General features: G+C 40.5%; 1 protein-coding gene across 4 annotated transcripts in view; it reads left to right on the top strand.

The window, feature by feature from the left end:
* Positions 1–395: 395 nt before the first annotated feature.
* frmpd2 (FERM and PDZ domain containing 2) overlaps positions 396–21,092 on the top strand; it is a 55,497-nt gene continuing 34,800 nt past the window's right edge. For 3 of the 4 annotated variants that reach the window (XM_057826752.1, XM_057826751.1, XM_057826750.1), the window contains exons 1-18: positions 396–638; positions 1,313–1,434; positions 1,517–1,671; positions 8,974–9,039; positions 9,142–9,321; positions 9,403–9,478; positions 9,556–9,643; positions 9,756–9,912; positions 11,549–11,620; positions 13,274–13,448; positions 15,029–15,164; positions 15,249–15,387; positions 15,458–15,610; positions 15,700–15,885; positions 15,992–16,151; positions 20,171–20,369; positions 20,455–20,555; positions 20,633–20,713. In XM_057826752.1, the coding sequence (XP_057682735.1) occupies positions 1,314–1,434; positions 1,517–1,671; positions 8,974–9,039; positions 9,142–9,321; positions 9,403–9,478; positions 9,556–9,643; positions 9,756–9,912; positions 11,549–11,620; positions 13,274–13,448; positions 15,029–15,164; positions 15,249–15,387; positions 15,458–15,610; positions 15,700–15,885; positions 15,992–16,151; positions 20,171–20,369; positions 20,455–20,555; positions 20,633–20,713 (2,245 nt within the window). In that variant the 5' untranslated portion in view covers positions 396–638; position 1,313. The remainder of the gene's footprint in view (positions 639–1,312; positions 1,435–1,516; positions 1,672–8,973; positions 9,040–9,141; positions 9,322–9,402; positions 9,479–9,555; positions 9,644–9,755; positions 9,913–11,548; positions 11,621–13,273; positions 13,449–15,028; positions 15,165–15,248; positions 15,388–15,457; positions 15,611–15,699; positions 15,886–15,991; positions 16,152–20,170; positions 20,370–20,454; positions 20,556–20,632; positions 20,714–21,092) is intronic. The other variant, XM_057826754.1, reaches the window with a different exon arrangement.

Below are 21,092 nucleotides of genomic sequence, written 5' to 3'. Positions count from 1 at the left end.
GTGGCTGGCATAATAAGATGAACAGAAATACCGTACATTACCTGCAGTTAAATAATAATAATAATAATTTGGATTTAAACATGTGCTTCAAACCCAGACTTCAATGACCTCTGCATCTGACAGTCTCTGATCGAGAACAAGATCACAAACAATGTCCCATTTTAAATATATCTACTGTTGCATCTGTTCTGGAACTTCTGGCTCAACAGGGAACTACTAAAACATAGGAGAAAGTGAAGTAATTGACAAAGACAGCCTTTTGTTGACGAAATGGCTCATTAACACAATGCTGCCTCCATTGGATTGGCCCTTCACTTGCCCCAGCAGCCATTAGCTTGTCCGGCAAATCCAATTATGCGCTTATGTACCCGGTCTAAAAATAGTAGAAAATGACGGAAAACAGAATCAACACGTCAGTAGTTGTCAGCGCAGAGGAAATAATATCTGTGTTTTTTGGTCTCTGCAAAGACAACTGATCGGTCATGAGAAAACGATGATGATAATGACAGGTAACAAGCTGCCATGACAGATGTGGACTTGGCGACGAAGGAGAGATGGGTGATATGGGAGCGGGGGACATGTAAGAGGAAGGATTAAATTCACAAGGCTGATGTCTGAAGGAAATTAAAGGGAAAAAGGTAAGCCATTTTACTTGTAAACAATTCATTATAACATCTAAACATGATTAAAAGAAGCCCAGAATTAAAGAGGTACAGTAGCTAGTGCAGAATAGATCATGGATTTTGGTGGGATTTTGTTTTTCTTTACTCGTGCAGTTTTACTTGATCAACAACAGAATGCTTTGCTCTCTGAAATACAGTTTTCCAGTCATATTGATACATAAAAGGGCATATTAATTTGCTAAATTTGACTTGACAGGTGGACAAATGTATTCAAGAATGTAACCAAACAATGGGAAAACACTTCGCCTAATGTAAAATAGGTGTCTCTGAATTATGTGAGGTTGGTCATGCATTAGCAACGTGTTAAGAAAACTTGCGCTGGTTTAGAGCTGAATAATAAGGTGGGAGGGTGAACACGGCCAGAAACGACCACCAGTCAATCACAAAACGAAAGCAATTAATCTTTTGGTGATGATGCAAAAGTTGTTGTTTGTTTTCCCCTTTTCTTTAAAAAAAAAAAAAAAAAAAACGTCTGACGGATAAGAATGTTCACGTCCTTTTTTTAAAAACTAGATATGCAGTTGTTATGTTTGTTAGGGATTAATTACTAATTAATATTTATAGAAAGTGAAGGATTTTGTCAATCAATAGCACAGTCTGCTGACATATAGGTCTTGATTTTCCATAAGGATGGGGACTTTCGTGACCCTGGCAGAAGTGCTAGAGGCCAGGGGTTCACCACTAGATGAGGACGAGGTCTGGTGTCTACTGCTTGTCACCACCGAGGCCTTAATGGATGTTTCCAAGAAAGGTAATTAACCTCGGCCTCGCGCTAACTTCCGCGAACGATCTACCTGTTATCCCTAATAGTTTGTGCTGCACGCTCTGTTTAGGGTCTGGCAACATATGTGGTGTGCTCAGCCCTGGCTCGGTGCTACTGTCCGCTAATGGGCGTATGGCCTTTAAAAGCTGTGGGCGAAATGATGATGTGGCCTCCTTTGTGGCCCCTGAAGTCATTCAGGGTCACACCAGAACCTCAACGGAAAAGGTTGTAAAACTTAACTAGTCTGAAACCTTAGTCCACAGGTGTCAAACTGATTCCAGAAAGGGCCAAGTGAGTGCAGGTTTGCTTTCCAACCAATGAAGAGGACATCTTTTCACCAATTAGATCCTTTACATGTGTAATCAGTTAAACTTTTTCAGGTGCTGCTTGTTTCAGCAGGAAGTTCATTGGTTAAACTCTCCACGCATTATTAGTTGGAGCAAAATCCAGCACCCACTTGGCCCTTTCTGGAATCGGTTTGACACCTGTGCATTAGTCAAATCAGTTCATGTTCATATTAGGCGGTACTTCTCCAATAGTGGGGTGCAACCCCCCCAGAGGGGCGCAAAGCGATGCCGGGGGTGGGTGGGTGATTGCGCATGTGACCTCGGGGAGCCAAACTACATCAAAGTGTAATTGCACATCCACTTAGTGGATGGCGGTGGCGCTCTCATTTTCAGAGTGTGCGCACTATTTTTAACAAAATAAGAGCCACAGCAAAGACCAGGAAATATGAAGAGCTTTTTTGTGTGTTAATTAACAAAACAATTATTAATACAGTGATCCCTCGCTACTTCGGGCTTCAAGCTTTGCGCTCTCAGTCCATCGCGGATTTTTTTTTCAAGTTAAAAAAAAAAAAATACAGATGAGCTGGCCTGAGGCGATCGCGCAGTCTCCCTCTCACTCCCTCCCTCTCCCTGCTCTTTGTTCGTCAGGCAGGCAGTGCACGTGTGCAGGAGTTGTTTATTAAAGTTAATGATAATTGACTGATAAATGTGTTTGATCTTGCCAGAGTCACGAACTTCTGTAGCGCCGCATGCATCAATCATCGTTCAACTTGTTAAACAGTTGCTGTAGCAACTCATTGTGTGTAAGTGAGCAGCTCCAACCGGATTTGAGTGGACAGCATTTAATAACACATTTTTCTACTAATACTTCACTCGTGTTTTAAATATTTCGGTGGGACAGTAACATGTTTAAACTTATCATAATTGAATAGTCGCGTAGTTACTAGAGGAGTGCAAAATTTCCGATTCTTAGATTATTCGCGATTTGGCCATGGAGGATTCGAAGGGATTCACAAAAATCCAAATTCCGATTATTGAAATATGCCAAGTAAAACAAAACTAAAACACAGTCGGCGCGGTCTTCGGGACAGAATGAGGAATGGACCGAGAGTAAAACATCATGCTTGTTATTACCCGGGTAATGACAAGCTCAGCTCACGGCTCTGGCTCAACCGCTAGATAAAAAAAACAATAATACCTGACTGCGGCCGACAGCCGCTACAAACTACGCCCACATAATGCTAAGGTAAATATCAAATGTATATACAACTAAATGCGAAATGACAGACTCTGGTCACTTGGCGGCGTTAGCAGCACATGTATAGAAAACTAGATGCGAAATGACAGACTACTAGGTTGGTAAACAGCCGCCATCTTAAAGCAGTAGACTTTTCTGGAAGGCTGTTGTAGCGAACCTAATAAACTTTTTATCCAAAATACTTCTACATTGGCAAAATCTTGACTTGACTCGATCTTTAAAAGTTTTAAAACTTTCACATGTCGAGAGTAGACAGAAGTACAAGCTTTTTAAAAAAGCTTATTCTAGCTAATTTTATTTGACTGTCTTATTTTTATTTGATTGGTATCTGATTTTATCTGTGCTTTTGTCAGTTTTGCTTTCATTCTTTTATTCTTAGTCTTTTTATTCATTCTTTTTTTTTTTTTTTTGGCAATGTGCACTTTGAGATTTGTAACTTTGAGATCAAATGTAAAGTGCATTATAAATAAAATGTGTTATTGTTATTATTATTATTATTATTATCATTATAGAAGGGAAATTATGGAATAACGAGAGCAATTTTAACACAACATTAAATTAATTGAATGTAGTTTGAAGCTGCTGATACAGAATGGGGACTTGAGTATTTTATTTACTGTTTTGAACTGTTAACTTGATACTCAAATAGTCATTTTTTTAAGCCTGAGATGATTTTTGTACAAAATTTGTAACTAATGTACGAAACATTAAATGCAGATAATAGCTGGGGTTGCATCAATAATCGATTTATAATCGAATCGTTAGGTGCCCAAAGATTCCCAACTCTACAATGAATGGCCACAGCCGGACTTTTCGGGGATTTTATGGGTGAAACACGGTAATATAACAAGGGTCGCAATGCAGAAATCGCAGACATCAAGGAGTGGTTGAGATTTTCTTTTTCAAGTATTTACCCTTTCAAACATTTTTTTTTCTGTTTGGATCGATTGTTTATTATCTAAAATATCGGGGGAAATGCGACAGTAACAAAAAAACAAACAAACAAACAATTATGCGATAGTAATGAGGTAGATATCCGTGACCTATTCACAGACACTATTTTTTTCATTGTGAAGTAATTTGTTTAAAAGTTTAAAATATGCAAGTGAATAATTTTTTTAAGTTGTTTTTTTTAAACGAAATATTTATACATCAATTAATGATTCTAACCTAAAAATGACAGACATTTTGAATAAGAAATATAATCAGTTACCTTCTTTTTATGGCTGGGTTGAAACAAAAGCAGTTGCGCTGTGTCTGTAAACGGGCGTCTCCAGGGTAAAACGGACAAATTAAAAATAGTTCTGGGGCTTAATGTGCCACGAAACTGCTATGATTGCATACAAACATATTCTTCTATCAAACACAACAGTTCTTTTGGCTTAAAATACAGCAGTTTATTTTAAAGGGAGCAAGAATAAAAACTGCATTTTTAGCCTTGCTTGTGTTTTCCGCCATATACTGTACATATTTCTTTGAAATTATACTTTGGGAAAAAACATCTCTTATATGTATCTCTAATACTAAATCTGAATAAATACATTGAACACACACACACACAAAAATAAAAAATGGAGGGGACGGGGGTGCGCTACTTTTTTTTCACTTATCGCGGCAGGTTCTGCTCAGCATTAATCGCGAAAAACAAGGAATCACGGTACAATCAAAAACAGGCTGTTGACAATACAGTGTTGCAGAAGGAAACTATATACTAGTATACTGTATAAAACACTCTATACCATGATTTAAAAAATACATACACACACAAACACACTCTTTCTCGCAGGGCTAAATATGAAGAGCAAAGATGAGGAAATATGACGAATCGTATGTAGAGTTTGGCTTCACTTTTAATACAGTGGGAGAAATGGAAAGACCAGTATATTTACTGTCTTAAAATGTTGGCAGAAAACAGCATAAAGTCAAATCATGGAAGACGTCACTTAAAGACATTAAACCCCAATCACATTGATAAGCCGCTTGATTATTTTTCAGCGAAAACGTGCCGAATATTGCCAATAATCGTCCCGTTTTGTGAATCTTACATTAGTAAAACAGCGAGCACTGTTAGCATCATATAAGGTGGCATGCCAAGTTGCTCAGTGCAAAATAAACCCCACATGAAAGCAAAGGAGCTGATACTGCCTGCAGCGAAGATAAAAATTGTAGAGGTGTGCATCGGTACTGCCCTCACGATTCGATTCGATTACGATTTGGAGGGCCACGATTCGATTCAATTCGATTCGATTCGATTCAGAGGGTCACGATTCGATTCAGTTCGATTCGGCAATGCATCGCGATGCCTTAAAGCCTGGGATGCATTAAAATTCTAAAGCAAAGCATATTTTTCGTGAATCATGAGGCAACACAAGCGGTCAGACATTAACTTTTTATTGGCTCTTGTGTCACTCCTGGTTGAAGTCAAATGAAAATACTTTTAGATATATATTTAAAAAAAAACAAAAAACAGATCACAGCATTTAATTGGTGCTTTGAATGAGACCAGGGCTTTCTCTTTTTTTTTTACACACAGTAGCAGCCTTTCACACAGTGCAACATCTGAACTGCTGTGGAAAATCAGTAATAACAGTCACTGTATTTTAGTCACAACAGCCCATCGATAAAAATATTCAAGTAAATATTAAAGAAAGCGACAAAGAAAATATTGTAGTGCAGCATCTTTATCGCAATATCAATCCAGGGATCAGTTCAGTTGCAAACAAAACATCCAACTAAATTGCAATGTACAACAAAAGTAAAATGTTGGCCTAGCCCACTATATATGTGCAATCAACTTAGAAATGCAATCAGTAACTACCACATAACAATAAAAAATAATGAATTAAAATGAAGTGCAGCAGCATTTTAGCAGCCATAACAATCTGTTTCAACATGAGGAAATATCATTTTTTTTTGCAATTGAGAGAGCAGAGAGATAGTAGAGGTTAGATGGGGCCTAAAAAATCCAGCCCGACCCGACACGGCCCGCTGGTATTGAAGCCCGACCCGGCTTGGAGTGACGCGGAAAAAAAAAACGCAGCAGCAGCAATTTATTTTCATTTCTTCGAGATGGTAGAAAAAAACGCATATTTCTTAATGTCTAAATAGTCTACATATTTTTTTGATCATTATAGAAGCATTTGCACAACGAAATAACGCTGGGAAAGTTTAATATTAAAAAAAAAAAAAACATGCGATTTTGCAGACACACAGAGGAGAAGATTCAAAAGGATCACATTTGTGTTGCCTTTGTGTGCATAAAAAAGTGTCTTTCGTAACGAATTCTCAGTTGGCAGAAAAAAAACGCAAGTTTTCTTAATGATTAAATAGTCTACATATTTTTGTGATCATTATAAAATCATTTACACAACGAAATAATGCTGGGAAAGTTTAATATAAAAAAATAAGAAAAAAAAAAACGAGTTTTCAGACACACAGAGGAGAGGATTCAAAAGGATCACATTTGTGTTGCCTTTGTGTGCATAAATAAAAGTGTCTTTTGTAACGAATCGCAAGCGCCACAGCGAGGAGAAGAAGAAAAAGCAGGCGGCGCCACTGCTTCATGTGAGTGCACAAGCAAATGCACAATACAGAGAGCCTGCTCTCGGTATCCCATTTTTTTTTTTTTTTTAAATAATTTATTAGTCCGGCACGGGGTGGCCCGACCCGACCCGACCCGAACGTGAATGCTTAACAGTTTGGGCCCGAACCTGAACTCCGGCACAAGATCTAACCTCTAAGAGATAGGACATAACATAACAATGGCTGAAGCGGAGAAAGAGGGAGCAAGAAAGATTCTTGATGCACCTAAGACATTGAAAGCTGACATCTGGAGACATTTTGGCTTCTATGAGGTTGGTGGGAAACTTGACCAGAGTTATGCAGTGTGTAAAAAATGAAACATGACAATAATAATACAAATGGGGAAACCAAATCCATTGCATCACCGGAATTGCGCAGGGAAGATTTTTGAACGTACTTATATGTTTTAAAATGCGCTGAATCGATTCGGCTTGTTGCCCGCATCGAATCGAATCGTCCATGCCCCGCATCGGGATGCATCGCCGCATCGATTATTGTTGACACCACTAAAAAATTGTCAGTCCAGTGACACTGTCGTTTGTGTTCAATTAATGTTAGGGTTTTTTTTTGGCAAATTGTTTGGCATATTGTACTCTGAGTTAATGTTGCTGATCAATTAGAATTCATTATTATTGATTGATTTTATTACATTTTATTTTTCCTGATGCACCTTGGATGCATGTTTACAGTTTGGATGTGACTTTTTTTTTAATTCAGGAAAATTGATGCACTTTCTTTTCTTTCGTCTTTTCTGTTACAAACAAAACAATGATAATAAAGTTATAGTTTATTGTAAGTGGATACATATATCACGTTTTTTCTTTAATGTTAACAAGAACACAGTGTTATATAGAAGTGTACTTACAGTGGAGTAATTACGTAAGTATTTGGTCAATACCAAAAGTTCATCTCAATACTTTGTTATGTACCCTTACGTAACCCAAACATTTTCTATAACTCTTCACAAGCTTTTCACACACAGTTGCTGGTATTTTGGCCCATTCCTCCACACAGATCTCCTCTAGAGCAGTGATGTTTTGGGGCTGTCGTTGGGCAACACGGACTTTCAACTCCCTCCTCACCCCGTGGCGTGAAAATGATAACAATAACGGTGAGCAAAAATCCCAGAACCACAAGGGGGGACCTAGTGAATGACCTACAAAGAGCTGGGACCACAGTAACAAAGGCTACTCTCATTAACACAATGCGCCGCCAGGGACTTAAATCCTGCACTGCTAGACGTGTCCCCCTGCTGAAGAAAGTACACGTCCAGGCCCATCTGCGATTTGCTTGAGAGCATTTGGATGATCCAGAAGAGGACTGGGAGAATGTGTTATGGTCAGATGAAACCGAAAAAGAACTTTTTGGTAGACACACAGGTTTTCGTGTTTGGAGGAAAACGAACACTGAATTGCACCATACACACTGTGAAGCACAGGGGTGGAAACATCATGCTTCGGGGCTATTTTTCTGCATAGGGACAAGGACGACTGATCTGTGTAGAGGAAAGAATGAATGGGGCCATGTATTGAGAGATTTTGAGTGAAAATGTCCTTCCATCGGCAAGGGCATTGAAGATGAGACGTGGCTGGGTCTTTCAGCATGACAATGATCCCAAACACACAGCCAGGGCAACAAGGGAGTGGCTTCGTAATTTCAAGGTCCTGGAGTGGCATAGCCAGTCTCCAGATCTCAACCCAATAGAAAATCTGTGGAGGGAGTTGAAAGTCCGCGTTGCCCAATGTATGTATGTGTGTGTGTCATGCACGGACAGTGCGTGCATGCTATCGATCCATATAAACTTTGAATATAAGACTAAACGGGGATTATTTATGTCTGTTATTTGTGCCCTCTTTTTGGAAATCAAAATACGATCACCTTTGAACGACGTTGAGCCAGCATGTGTGGTCACCGGTCATTTGTCTTGATGCTCCTGAAAATGCGGGTCAGTTTCCTCAGCGCAACTCGGGCTGCGAATTACTGCGCATGCGTGATACTTGAACGGGCTCATTGGACAAAGGCAATCTGAACAGGCACGCCAAAAAAACAAATATGACAAAAAAATTTATTTGTGCGTTAAGACCTGCGGCATGAACCTCGCCTTAGTGTTATTTATATTGTGGGTACACCTATCGAGTGTTTCGTTGCACAACCATGACTTTACATAGTTGGTGAATTCATGACTTCAAGTATTAATGTGTACGTGCAGCTCTCAGAGTTGTCTGATCTGTGATTTCTGGGTCAAAAGGCTCTTTGACTGTGAAAGATTGCTGACCTCTGGCCAGCCATCTAAAGTATTCAGCAAGCTCACCACAAACCTAAACATGATAAATAGCAACAAATGTGTAGCCAAGGCCTGCACAGGATAAAAATGTGTTTTCTGTCCCTGTCTTTCTACAGTCCCTTGTGTACTCACTAGGTATGACTTTTTACTGGTGTGTGGATTATCAGCTACCTCAAAACCAGGTGTGTAGTTGCCTTAAATGTCATCAATCCAACTACAGTACTAACAAATGAAGACATTTTCTAATGTGTTCTCAACAAATGTTGCTGTGCCCCATTCCCTAGCCTGTGCAACTAAGTGGAGAGTTGGAGGGTTTACTCTTTAGCATGTGCGAGGACACATTGGTGAGACGGAATGATCTGTTGACGGTGCTAGAGACCTGCGAGCTCCACCACAAGACCTATATGCTTCCTCCAGCCGAGCGGCTTGTCAAGCAACTGGTAGAAGACATCTACAGAAACTCGGTTAGTGGACAAAACTCTACCATAATATGATCATGTTTGTTTTCACTGTTCTTACTGACAGCACAAATATACTTCTGACAGGTCAATCCTGTGCTGACGACAGAAAATGGAACCCTGCTGAGGGACCGCAGTCAGCTCATCAGAGACAAGTTACACAGTAAGAAAAATGATTTATTAGATGAAAGAAAAAAAACACAATGTATATACCTCACTTGCCTCTGGAATATATTTCAGGGCGGTCTTTTTGTAATGCTACATGGGTGACAAAAAAGAAGATCTCTCGAACATTCTCAGGAGCATCCTATACACCTGAGTCCACAGGGTATGAAAAGTGACGCATCCCATTTCATATATGTCACACAAAAGCTAAAACTTTTGTTAGTAGAGCTCAAGAGTGGCAGATTTAAGAGAATGACGATGTCATACCTGCCTAGGATTCCCTCGGGATGTCAACGCACAGAGAGTAATGGGAGCTGGCAGGCGTTCAATCGCAATGTCTGTAGCCCTTACCTGGATGGAGGCCGACGCGCTAACTCTAGATTTCTAACACAGTTTGCGTCAACAATGAGTCTAAATGAGAAGAAAATGAAGGTATGAAAAATTGGTTGTGCATGTGTGCAACGAAAATTGTTCAAAATAAACTCAGGCATGAAAATGGGTCAGAGGTTAAAAAGTAAAGAAATATGTTCCGGTACACTGTACAACTAGGGCTGTCCCAAACGACTAATTTTCTCCTGATGAGTCAGCCGACTATTTTTACGATTAGTCGACTAATCTAATCATTTCCCCCCCCCTTTTTTTTTTTTACTAATTTAGCAATGAAATTTTTGATGACACTTATTAATTCATTCACAAAAATATTTTGGAACACTTAAATTCTTTATTAAAGAACAAATAAACACGTACATAACAACAATAAATCACAAATAAACAATGAGGTCAAATGCTGATCATATTAACTAGTGCAAAAGAATGAAATGTAAACAGATTTAGTAGACTGACTTCGCCTTTCCAACATGGTTCAAAACAATTCTTGAAAAAAAAATATCTAGCATTAATATTATAGTATACTACTATACTGTATATGATAGTAGTATAATAATTATTCATTGCCAATCAGATTTTTCATTTTAAAGCTATTCTTAGTGTAGAATCTGAATTCTGAAGTATGTGGGATTAACTCCAGAAATCGTTATTTATATGATGAACATGACGTGCGTTTATATTGAAATGTTCAACAGAAGTGCGTTCGCTAAACCGCTAACCGTAAACTTTACACTCCGCAAAAAAGCTCTTTTTGTCATTGTAGCGGTGTCAGTAATCAATTTTTTTTCTTTTTTTTTTCATTTGCAAATGCTGTTAACCAGCGGTTTTTCATGTTTGAAGTGTCACCTTTTAACCGCAAGTTTGCGTTTTGGAGAAGACAGCCAATGTTTTACAGCAGGCTAAAGTAGGTTGTCTTTTTTCCCCATTAGCCTCAATGTGACAATGCTAACGTTTACAGTGTTTAATATAGATGTGTTTCCTTATTTTGTATGTCTAAACTTTATTTCTACAGCGTGTTGACGACCAATAAACATCTGTGAAAGGAACTGTTGTCTCATATGCCATCAGCATGCACGCACAAATGTATGCATGCACGCAAGCACGCGTGCGGCAATGAAGCACGGCCATGATAATTACGGCCCTCATTGTTATTTACCGTGTGATAAATGGACTCATTGCATATCGCGACAGGCTTAGCAACTTCAACAAAACATGCCGTAAGTTAGTCAGATGGACTTACGATCTGCCAGCTTGTAATTGTCTCCTGCCGTCTTCCAAAATTACAACTGGCGCTTTAGGTGTTCATTCACAGCCGACATGCAGCTAAGCTTGGCATTGAAGAGACAGGACACAACAGTGTACCCTTCCTTTGTTTCGTTGAAATAAGTCAATGTTTTGGCCTCTATGGTGCGCTTTTTTGGCTTTGTGCCACCGCTTTCCCCGCTTGCATACAAGGCATCCGACATCAACCAAAAATCTCCCGACACCTCCCCCTTAAAAAAATTTCTCCTCGGATCTATACAACTCAGATAGGTCACCCTTTTTGACTTCAAAATGGCAAATTTCGTCAAAAGGTGAGAGATTTTCATGCCTGTAAACTGCTGGAAGTGAATTCCTCATTTCTGTTGGTAAAGATTTTGAAATTGCTTTGTATTTGAAATTGCTATATCCTCTGTTGTAGGACATGGGTCCAGAATTTATTAGAATGTCAGATGAGCCAGTAGTTGTCCTGGAGCTGCCTGGATCCATTTTGGTGAGAACCCCTAAAAAATGTATTAATTATGATTATAATTAAGTGACCATTACAGGTCATTGTGGCAGCCATCATGTCGTAGTTTCTAACTGAAGTTGTACCTGATTAATCTGATGAACATGACATGCATCCATCGAATAAAGTGTAGTGTATGTTTCCAACGGGTAAAAAAAAGAAAAAAAATTAGAATGCATTTACTGTAATTTCTGGACTATAAAGTGCACCTGATTATAAGACGCACCGGCAAAATTTCACTACATTTTTTAAATAAATCCACATATTTGCCGTACCTGACTATAAGCCGCAAGTGTCCATATCTTAACGTTTACATAGATGTTACACAGAAATATTTGATTGATGAACAATAACCAGATAAACACGCATCACCAACATCTACTCGAGTTGTATGAATGCTTCAAAGCAAACTAACTTTAAAAAACAGGTTACTACATTTGCAAGTACTGTATAATCCACTTTAACTTGCCTTCTAAACTTGAAATGGATGAAACCCTAACCCTCTTAAAAACAGTTATCAGCTAACGCTAGCCCTTATACAGCAACTTTGTTGTAGCATACTGATTATGTAGCATACTATGGCAATAAAGTCCCATGAGTGAGCTTCTGGCAAGCTTTATCGGTGCTAGTGTAGTGGCTGAGAGCTATGTCATGGAAAAATTGGAAAGCCATTCTTTTAAATGTCAAATTATCATTTTTTTGGTTATTTTTAACAAGAAAATACGTAGCTCGTTTATTAAAAAAAAAAAAAAAAAATCCATAAATAAGCCGGTTCCGTATAAAAGCCGTAGGGAAGACATGCTGGAAAAAAAGTAGCGGCTTACAGTCCGAAAAATACGGTAATTAGACAAGCAAGAGTATGTAACAGACACTGTTGGCTGGCTGTGAGGAAGAGCTTTTACGCCCTCCAAGGGCTAACTCATAAAATACACTAACATTATGTCAGCTATTAATTATTCCGCCCTTATTTGTTAAAAAATAATAATAATAATTAAATCGGGCTCCAGGAATCAATAGATACTAGCCCAAGCTACAAAACTATCAAGTTTCAAGACAATAGGTTCACGAATGACAGGGAAGTAGGACTTCAAAGTAAGTATACACAAGAACAACAAGCAGAGCAGCTTATAAAAAGTGATTGGAATAACTAAAGGTCCCAACTAGGAATGTACCAAAAGCAAAATTCTGAAAACCAAATATTGGAAACACTTGGCTGAAAAACAGAAAGGACGAAAAATACACATGCATATAATTCATTTATTTAAAATTAATTATATTTTTTACAATTGTTTTATTTTATTATTTTCCGATTACAAACATATAACCTCAAACAATAACTTACCTTATGTTGGTCTTAACAGGGAGCAGCTGCATTCAGCCATGTTAGACGAGTTATGGCATATTCACTGTTGCCACTAGAGTGCAGTGTACCCACCCAAATAAATAAAACCAAATGCAACGCTATCAGAACAAACCATTACAATGTCATTCTAAATAAACAAATCCTTGAAGCAGAAAAATTTCGAAGCTTTTTTTCTAACCGAATTACTCGACTTAATCGATTAATCATTGCAGCACTAATTATTAGACTTTAGTCATCATTTCATTCTTATTCCTCATGTTTTTTTCTTGGCATAGTCAAAAAAAGGGAAATCTCCTAACACACAAAGAGAGCTGACAGTGGTGATGCCAAACGGTCAGAACATAGCCATCAAGTGTGAGGTGAAATCCAGAGGTGGAGACGTGTTTGATATGATTGTCGCTCATGCCAACCTTGTGGAACACTTTTACTTTGGCCTTGCTTATATTGATGGTAAGTATGAAATTACACCCATAGTGTATATAGCGTCTCAATTAATACAGTGGGATGAAAAAGTATCTGAACCTTTTGGAATTTCTCACATTTCTGCATAAAATCACCATCAAATGTGATCTGATCTTTGTCACAATCCCACAGATACAAAAACAAAAAAACAACAAAAAAAAAAACAGTGTCTGCTTTAACTAAAACCAGCCAAACATTTTTAGGTTTTCATATGTTAATGAGGATAGTACGCAAATAATGACAAAAGGGGGGGAAAATAGGTAGTGAACCATCACATTTAATATATTGGATGTCTTGTATGAATTGCTGTCTTTAGGTCATGCCACAGTATCTCAATGAGGTTCAAGTCTGGACTTTGACTTGGCCACTCCAGAGCGTGTATTTTGTTCTTCTGAAACCAGTCTGAAGTTGATTTACATCTGTGTTTCGGATCATTGTCTTACTGCAGCATCCATCCTCTTTTTAGCTTCAACTGTCTGAAAGGTGGCCTCAGGTTTTCTTGCAAAACATCCTGATAAACTTTTGAATTCATTCTTCCATTATTGATTGCAAGTTGTCCAGGTCCTGCAGCAGTAAAACCTCCACCATTCTTCATGGTGGGGGTGAGGTGTTGATGTTGGTGAGCTGTTCCATTTTTCCTCCACACGTGACGTTGTGTGTGACTCCCAAACAATTAAGCTTTGGTTTTATCAGTCCACAAAATATTTTGCCAAAACTTCTGTGGAGTGTCCAAGTGCTTTTATGTGAATATTAAACGAGCAACAATGTTTTTTTTAGACAGCAGTGGCTTCCTCTGTGGAGTCTTCCAATGAACACCATTCTTGGCCATGGTTTTACATATAGTTGATGTGTGCACAGAGATATTGGACTGTGCCAGTGATTTCTGTAAGTCTTTAGCAGACACGCTAGGGTTCTTTTTTTACTTCTCTGAGTATTCTGTGCTGAACCCTTGGCATCATCTTTGGTGGACGGCCTCTCTTTGGTAGAGAAGTAACGATGCCAAATTCTCTCCATTTGTAGACAACCTCTCTGACTGTCGATTGATAAACTTCCAGACTTTTAGAGATAGTTTTGTATCCTTTCCCAGCTTTATACAAATCAACAATCCTTGATCGCAGGTCTTCAGACAGCTCTTATGAACGAGCCATGATGCATATTAGACAATGCTTTTCATCAAGACAATTCTTACCAGGTGTGTGTTTTATAGTGGGCAGAGCAGCTTTAAACCAGTGATTGGGCACACACCTGACTTTAATTGTTTGGTAAAACTTGGTTTCAATTGCTCTTTAAGTCCATTAGGCAGAGGGTTACCTTACTTATTTTTCACCTTTTGTCATTGTTTGCATGCTATCCTCATTAAAATATGAAAACTATAAATGTTTGGGTGGTTATAGTTAAAGCAGACACTATTTTAACATCTGTGTGATTTTAACAAAGATCAGAACACATTTGATGGTGATTTTATGCAGAAATGTGAGAAATTCCAAAAGGTTCAGATACTTTTTCATATCACTGTAGTATGGCATTGCAACATGTTAACTAACAAAAGTATCCTGTTCTGTGGTCAGATAATGAGTTTTTCTTTGTGGACAACGATACCAAGATCTCCAAAGTTGCTCCAGATAGCTGGAAGAAAGTGCCTTCGACAACGTTTATCCTTTTCTTCAGGGTCAAATTCTTTGTCAATGACATTTCTACTATTTTGTAAGTATTTTTGCTTCCGAGTTACCACAACCGACAAATGATCCATTTTACAAAAAGTAAAAACCAGAAGTTTGGTGTCATTAGGCACAAACAGACCCACCACCAGTACTACCTCCAACTCAGAAAAGACCTCTTGGACGACAGATTGTCATGCCACGAGGAGACAGCTCTGTACCTCGGAGCTCTAGCCTTGCAGACAGAGTATGGTGACTGCATGCCTGAGGTATGGAGAATTATTGGCCTCAGTGTAAAGGATAATGAGTTCAGAAAAGATAATAATTCTCTTGTTTTAGGTGTATGGTAGAAACTACTGTCGCCCTGATCAATATGTCCCCAAAAGTGTTATCGAGAAACGTGCCTTGCCTTATATTCTTGGAGAATTGCAACGACTCCATTCTAACAATGCCCAAATGCTCACAGAGGAATCCGAACTTGAGTTCCTCAAGGTAACACATTTATTTCTGAAGCCTTCATTCGATGCAAAACACACTGTAATTGATTTAACTAAGCAAAAGTCTTTGGCACAATCATGCAGGTGTGTCTACAATTGCCTGAATACGGTGTTTTGTTCCACCGTGTGACGCGTGAAAAAAAGCCTGTAGAAGGAGAGATTATCCTTGGAGTTTGTGCCAAAGGCGTTATTGTCTACGAAGTGAAAGATGGCTCCCGAAGCACCAGCCAGGTTTTTTATTGGAGGGAGACAGCCACTATTTCCTCGAATGTGAGTCAAATGCTTAACCTAAGAAGTATCCGAAATAGTACAAAACCAGAATGTTTGGTTTAACTTTTAACTTCATACCTAATGATTGTCAATAATATTCTCCCAGAGGCATAAGTTCACAATAGAGTGCCGAGCCAGTAAGAAGAAACACACCTTTATTACGGAGACGTCAAAAATAGCCAAATACCTGTGTAACCTCTGCTCATCCCAGCACAAGTTCAACAATGAAATGAATTCTCGCCAGCTCAGTCACAGCATGGTCTCAGGTCAGTTAATATACTTAACTTTTCACTTCTGCAGTAAGTGCAGTCCTTTCATTCCTTTTATTTCCCCGCAGCTCTTTTAACCCTCTGATGCAGCTCAGTTTTATTTTAGATAAAATAATATTTGATTAAAATTTATTCTGGAATTTGGTAGTTCTAACAATGTACAGTGTATCACAAAAGTGAGTACACCCCTTGCATTTCTGCAGATATTTAAGAATATCTTTTCATGGGACAACACTGACAAAATGACACTTTGACACAATGAAAAGTAGTGTGTGCCGCTTATATAATAGAGTTCATTTATTTTCCCCTAAAAATAACTCAAAATCTAGCCATTAATATCTAAACCCCTGGCAACAAAAGTGAGTACACCTCTTAGAAACTACATCCCTAAATGTCCAAATTGAGTACTGCTTGTCATTTTCCCTCTAAAATGTCATGTGACTCGTTAGTGTTACTAGGTCCAGGTGTGCACAGGGAGCAGGTGTGCTCATACTGGTCACTGAAAGTTCCAACATGGCACCACATAGCAAAGAACTCTCTGAGGATCTTAAAAGACGTAATGTTGCGCTAAATAAAGATGGCCAAGGCTACAAGAAGATTGCCAACACCCTGAAACTGAGCTGCAGCTCAGTGGCTAAGATCATTCGGCGTTTTAAAAGGGCAGGGTCCACTCAGAACAGGCCTCGGGTTGGTCGTCCAAAGAAGCTGAGCGCACGTGCTGAGCGTCACATCCAAATGCTTCCTTTGAAAGATCGTTGCAGGAGTGCTGTCAGCAGAGATTGAAGAGGTGGGTGGGGGTGGGGGGGTCAGCCTGTTAGTGCTCAGACCATACGCCGCACTCTACATCAAATTGGTGGGCATGGCTGTCACCCCAGGAGGAAGCCTCTTCCGAAGACGGTACAGAAGAAAGCCCGCAAACAGTTTGCTGAAGACATGTCAACAAAGCACATGGATTACTGGAACCATGTCCTATGGTCTGATGGGGCGAAGATTAATTTGTTTGGTACTGATGGTCTCAAGCATGTGTGGCGGCGACCAGGTGAGGAGTACAAAGATAAGCGTGTCATGCCTAAAGCATGATGGTGGGAATGTCATGGTCTGGGGCTGCATGAGTGCTGCAGGTGTTGGAGAGTTACATTCCATTGAGGGAAACGTGAACTCCAACATGTACTGTGAAATACTGCAGCAGAGCATGATCCCCTCCCTCCAGAAACCGGGTCGCAGGGCTGTGTTCCAGCATGACAATGACCCCAAACACACCTCCAAGATGACCACTGCTTTACTGAAGAGGCTGAGGGGAAAGGTGATGGACTGGCCAAGTATGTCTCCAGACTTGAACCCAATAGAACATCTTTGGGGGATCCTCAAGTGGAAGGTGGAGGTGCGCAAAGTCTCAAATATCCGGCAGCTCCGCAATGTTGTCATGGAGGAGTGGAAGAGCATTCCAGTGTCAACCTGTGAAGCTCTGGTCACCTGCATGCCCAGGAAAGTAAAGGCAGTTCTAGATAATAGTGGTGGCCACACAAAATATTGACAGTTGACATGTTGTACGTATGTTAATATTGACAACTTTCACTAAGGGGTGTACTCACTTTTGTTGCCAGGGGTTTTGATATTAATGGCTATATTTTGAGGGGAAAATAAATTAACTCTATGATATAAACTGCACACAGACTACTTTTCATTGTGTCAAAGTGTCATTTTGTCAGTCTTGTCCCATGAAAAGATATACTAGTACTTAATTATCTGCAGAAATGCGAGGCGTGTGTGATACACTGTATAACTTTCCTTTAGTAGCCAAATCTATCCAGGATCAAAGTTTTTTATTTGAACACACCAACTAGGTAAAGTCATGTTTACTAATGGCATATGTACCGAACAAGTCTGCCCCAATCACAGCGCAAAGACGTGTGAGAGCACCTTCCGAGTAGTAACCATGACTTTACATAGTTGACTCACGCAGGTTATGAATTCCCCAACTATGTAAGGTCATGGTTGCCATTCAGATGGTCTACTGTGCAAAAACTTGTGGGTACACCTACCGAGTGGGCACTGTGACTTTACAAAGTTGGTGAATTCATGACATGCGTGAGTGTTCTGTGAATAAAAGTGCAGAAAGTGAGCACTTGTTCTACTCACAAAAAGGAGGTTAGGGAGAAACTTCAAAGACCTCCTCAATTCTACCGACACACCTTCCTTTGAGGAAGCTGAGTCTGGGGACTCTGAGGTGGGCTATCCAATCTCTGGGGTTGAAGTCACTGAGGTGGTTGGAAAGCTCCTCAGTGGCAAGGCCCCGGGGTTCGATGAGATCCACCCCGAGTTCCTAAAGGCTCTGGATGTTGTGGGGCTGTCGTGGCTGACATGCCTCTGCAACATCGCGTGGATATCGGGGACAGTGCCTCTGGATTGGCAGACCAGGGTGGTGGTCCTCCTTTTTAAGAAGGGGGATCGATGGGTGTGTTCCATTTATAAAGGGATCACACTCCTCAGCCTCCCCTGTAAAGTCTATTCAGGGGTGCTGGAGAGAAGGGTCCGTCGGGAAGTCGAATTTCTGATTCAGAGGAGCAGTGTGTTTTTTTTCCCGGCCGTGGAACAGTGGACCAGCTCTACACCCTCGACAGGGTCCCGAGGGTGCATGGGAGTTCGCCCAACCAGTCTACATGTGTTTTGTAGATTTGGAGAATGCGTTCGACCGGGAAGTCCAGTGGGAGGTGCTCCGGGAGTACAGGGTACCGAGCCCCTTGGTAAGGGCTGTTCAGTCCCTGTACGACTGGTGTCAGAGTTTGATCCGCATTCCCGGCAGTAAGTCAAATTCATTCCCAGTGAGGGTTGGACTCTGCCAAGGCTGCCCTTTGTCACCAATTCTGTTCATATTTCTTATGGACAGAATTTGTAGGTGCAGCCAAAGCGTTGAGGGGGTCCAGTTTGGTGACCTCAGCATTGAATCTGTGATTTTTGCAGATGATGTGATGCTGTTGGCTTCATCAAGCCGTGACTTCCAGCTCTCACTGGAGCGGTTTGCAGTTGAGTGTGAAGCGGTTGGGATGGAGGAGTTCAAGTATCTTGGGGTCTTGTTCACGGGTGAGGTTAGGAGGGAGCGGGAGATCAACTAGCGGAGCGGTGAAGCGTCTGCAGTAATGTGGACTCTGCACCGGGCCGTAGTGGTGAAGAAGGAGCTGAGCCGAAAGGCGAAGCTCTCGATTTACCAGTCGATCTACGTCTCTAACCTCACCTGTCGTCACAAGCTGTGATAGGATCCAGGATACAAGTGGCCGAAATGAGTTTCCTCCGCTGGGTGTCCGGGCTCTCCCTTAGAGATAGGGTGAGAAGCTTGGTCATCCAGGAGGGACTCGGCGTCGAGCCGCTACTCCCCTGCGTTAAGATGAGGCAGTTGAGGTGGCTTGGTCATCTGGTTCGGATGCCTCCTGCCGGGCATGTCCCACCGGCAGGAGGCCCCGGGGATAGCCCAGGACATGCTGGAGAGACTATGTGTCCCGGCTGGCCTGGGAACGCCTTGGGATCCCACTAGAGGAGCTGGTTGAAGTGGCTGGTAAGAGGGAAGTCTGGGCTTCCCTGTTAACGCTGCTGCCCCCGCGACCCGACCCCGTAGCAAGCGAAAGATGATGGATGGATGGATGGATGGATGGATGGATGGATGGATGGATGGATGGATGGATGGATGGATGGATGGATGGATGGATGGATGGATGGATGGATGGATGGATGGATGGATGGATGGATGGATGGATGGATGGATGGATGGATGGATGGATGGATGGATGGATGGATGGATGGATGGATTTATATTTGTGTAAGGATACTTAAGTACGTATATGGTTGTACCTCTACTTACGAACATCTCTACGTACAACGGGAAAATACTGCCTCATGTTACGAAAGATATGTCAATATGTGTATGCTGCTCCCAGGGATACGATGCCAGTGGAAACTGGGTCGAAATGTCTCATTGAGTGTTAAAGGTTGCCGACTGCTGATATAGTCATATTTGTCTGTAGATGATAGTATTCCTCAATATACAACAGCTTGCCGGACTCAAAACAGCCGGTTCAAGTCCGTGTTGGGTTCTGAAACACCGCAAGATGACAGTGGCCTGACCACTCCTCGACGCGAGTCCCTGACAAGACTTTGTGAGGATGTTGCTGCTAGGATCGAGGCCCGCTTTAAACAGCAACGCCAGAGCCTTTATGAACAAAGGTAGAAAATATTTGTTTTTTTATTCGACTGTACTTCTAAGACTGTGGTTGAATGCAGCGAATTTATGAAATGTCCAATTTTGCAGCACATGTTCCAGTAGTCAATGTGGCAGCACTGGCATGCGTTCTCCAGCCTGTTCTCAAAGAAGTGGATCTGAAGCTCCTCTCGGCTCACCGGCAACCAGAGGTACGATTTCATTTAGTCTTGTCTACATTCGTGAGTACAACACTTTTTGTCTGAGTGTGGACTTATTTGTCACACAGAAAGTCACAATAAACAAGGCTCTTCATCAGAGAGAGAGGTCATTTGTGTTTCCCTCAAGAAAGACCCTAAGCTTGGCCTTGGTAAGATTTTGTCACATGTTCTGTGGAAGTGTGTGCGAATTCACTGAACCAGACAATCGGATCAAAAAATAAGTTTGATTGACAGCTTTAAAATGGTTTTTGGCCTTTCCGTATTGTGCTTTTGACTAGCTTTTGAAAACGGCAAAGATGTTTGAAATACAAATATAACTGGAAAATAAACTACATTTCTTAATCTTAAAGTCTTCAGCAGACATGCTTAATTCAAATTAAAATATGACCTACTTTTTTAAATTTTGAACGTCGGCGCCACCAGCCTGCTGTTATGTTGCATTTAGCCTTTGATATCTGTAAACATGCTTGAAAACGGAATCTTGTGTTTATTATTAGCATTTTTTATGCTTATGATAGGTCAGCTTTA

This window comes from Corythoichthys intestinalis, chromosome 21, assembly GCF_030265065.1.
Source record: "Corythoichthys intestinalis isolate RoL2023-P3 chromosome 21, ASM3026506v1, whole genome shotgun sequence".
Lineage (NCBI taxonomy): Eukaryota > Metazoa > Chordata > Actinopteri > Syngnathiformes > Syngnathidae > Corythoichthys > Corythoichthys intestinalis.
This window is presented reverse-complemented; position numbering and strand designations above follow the sequence as displayed.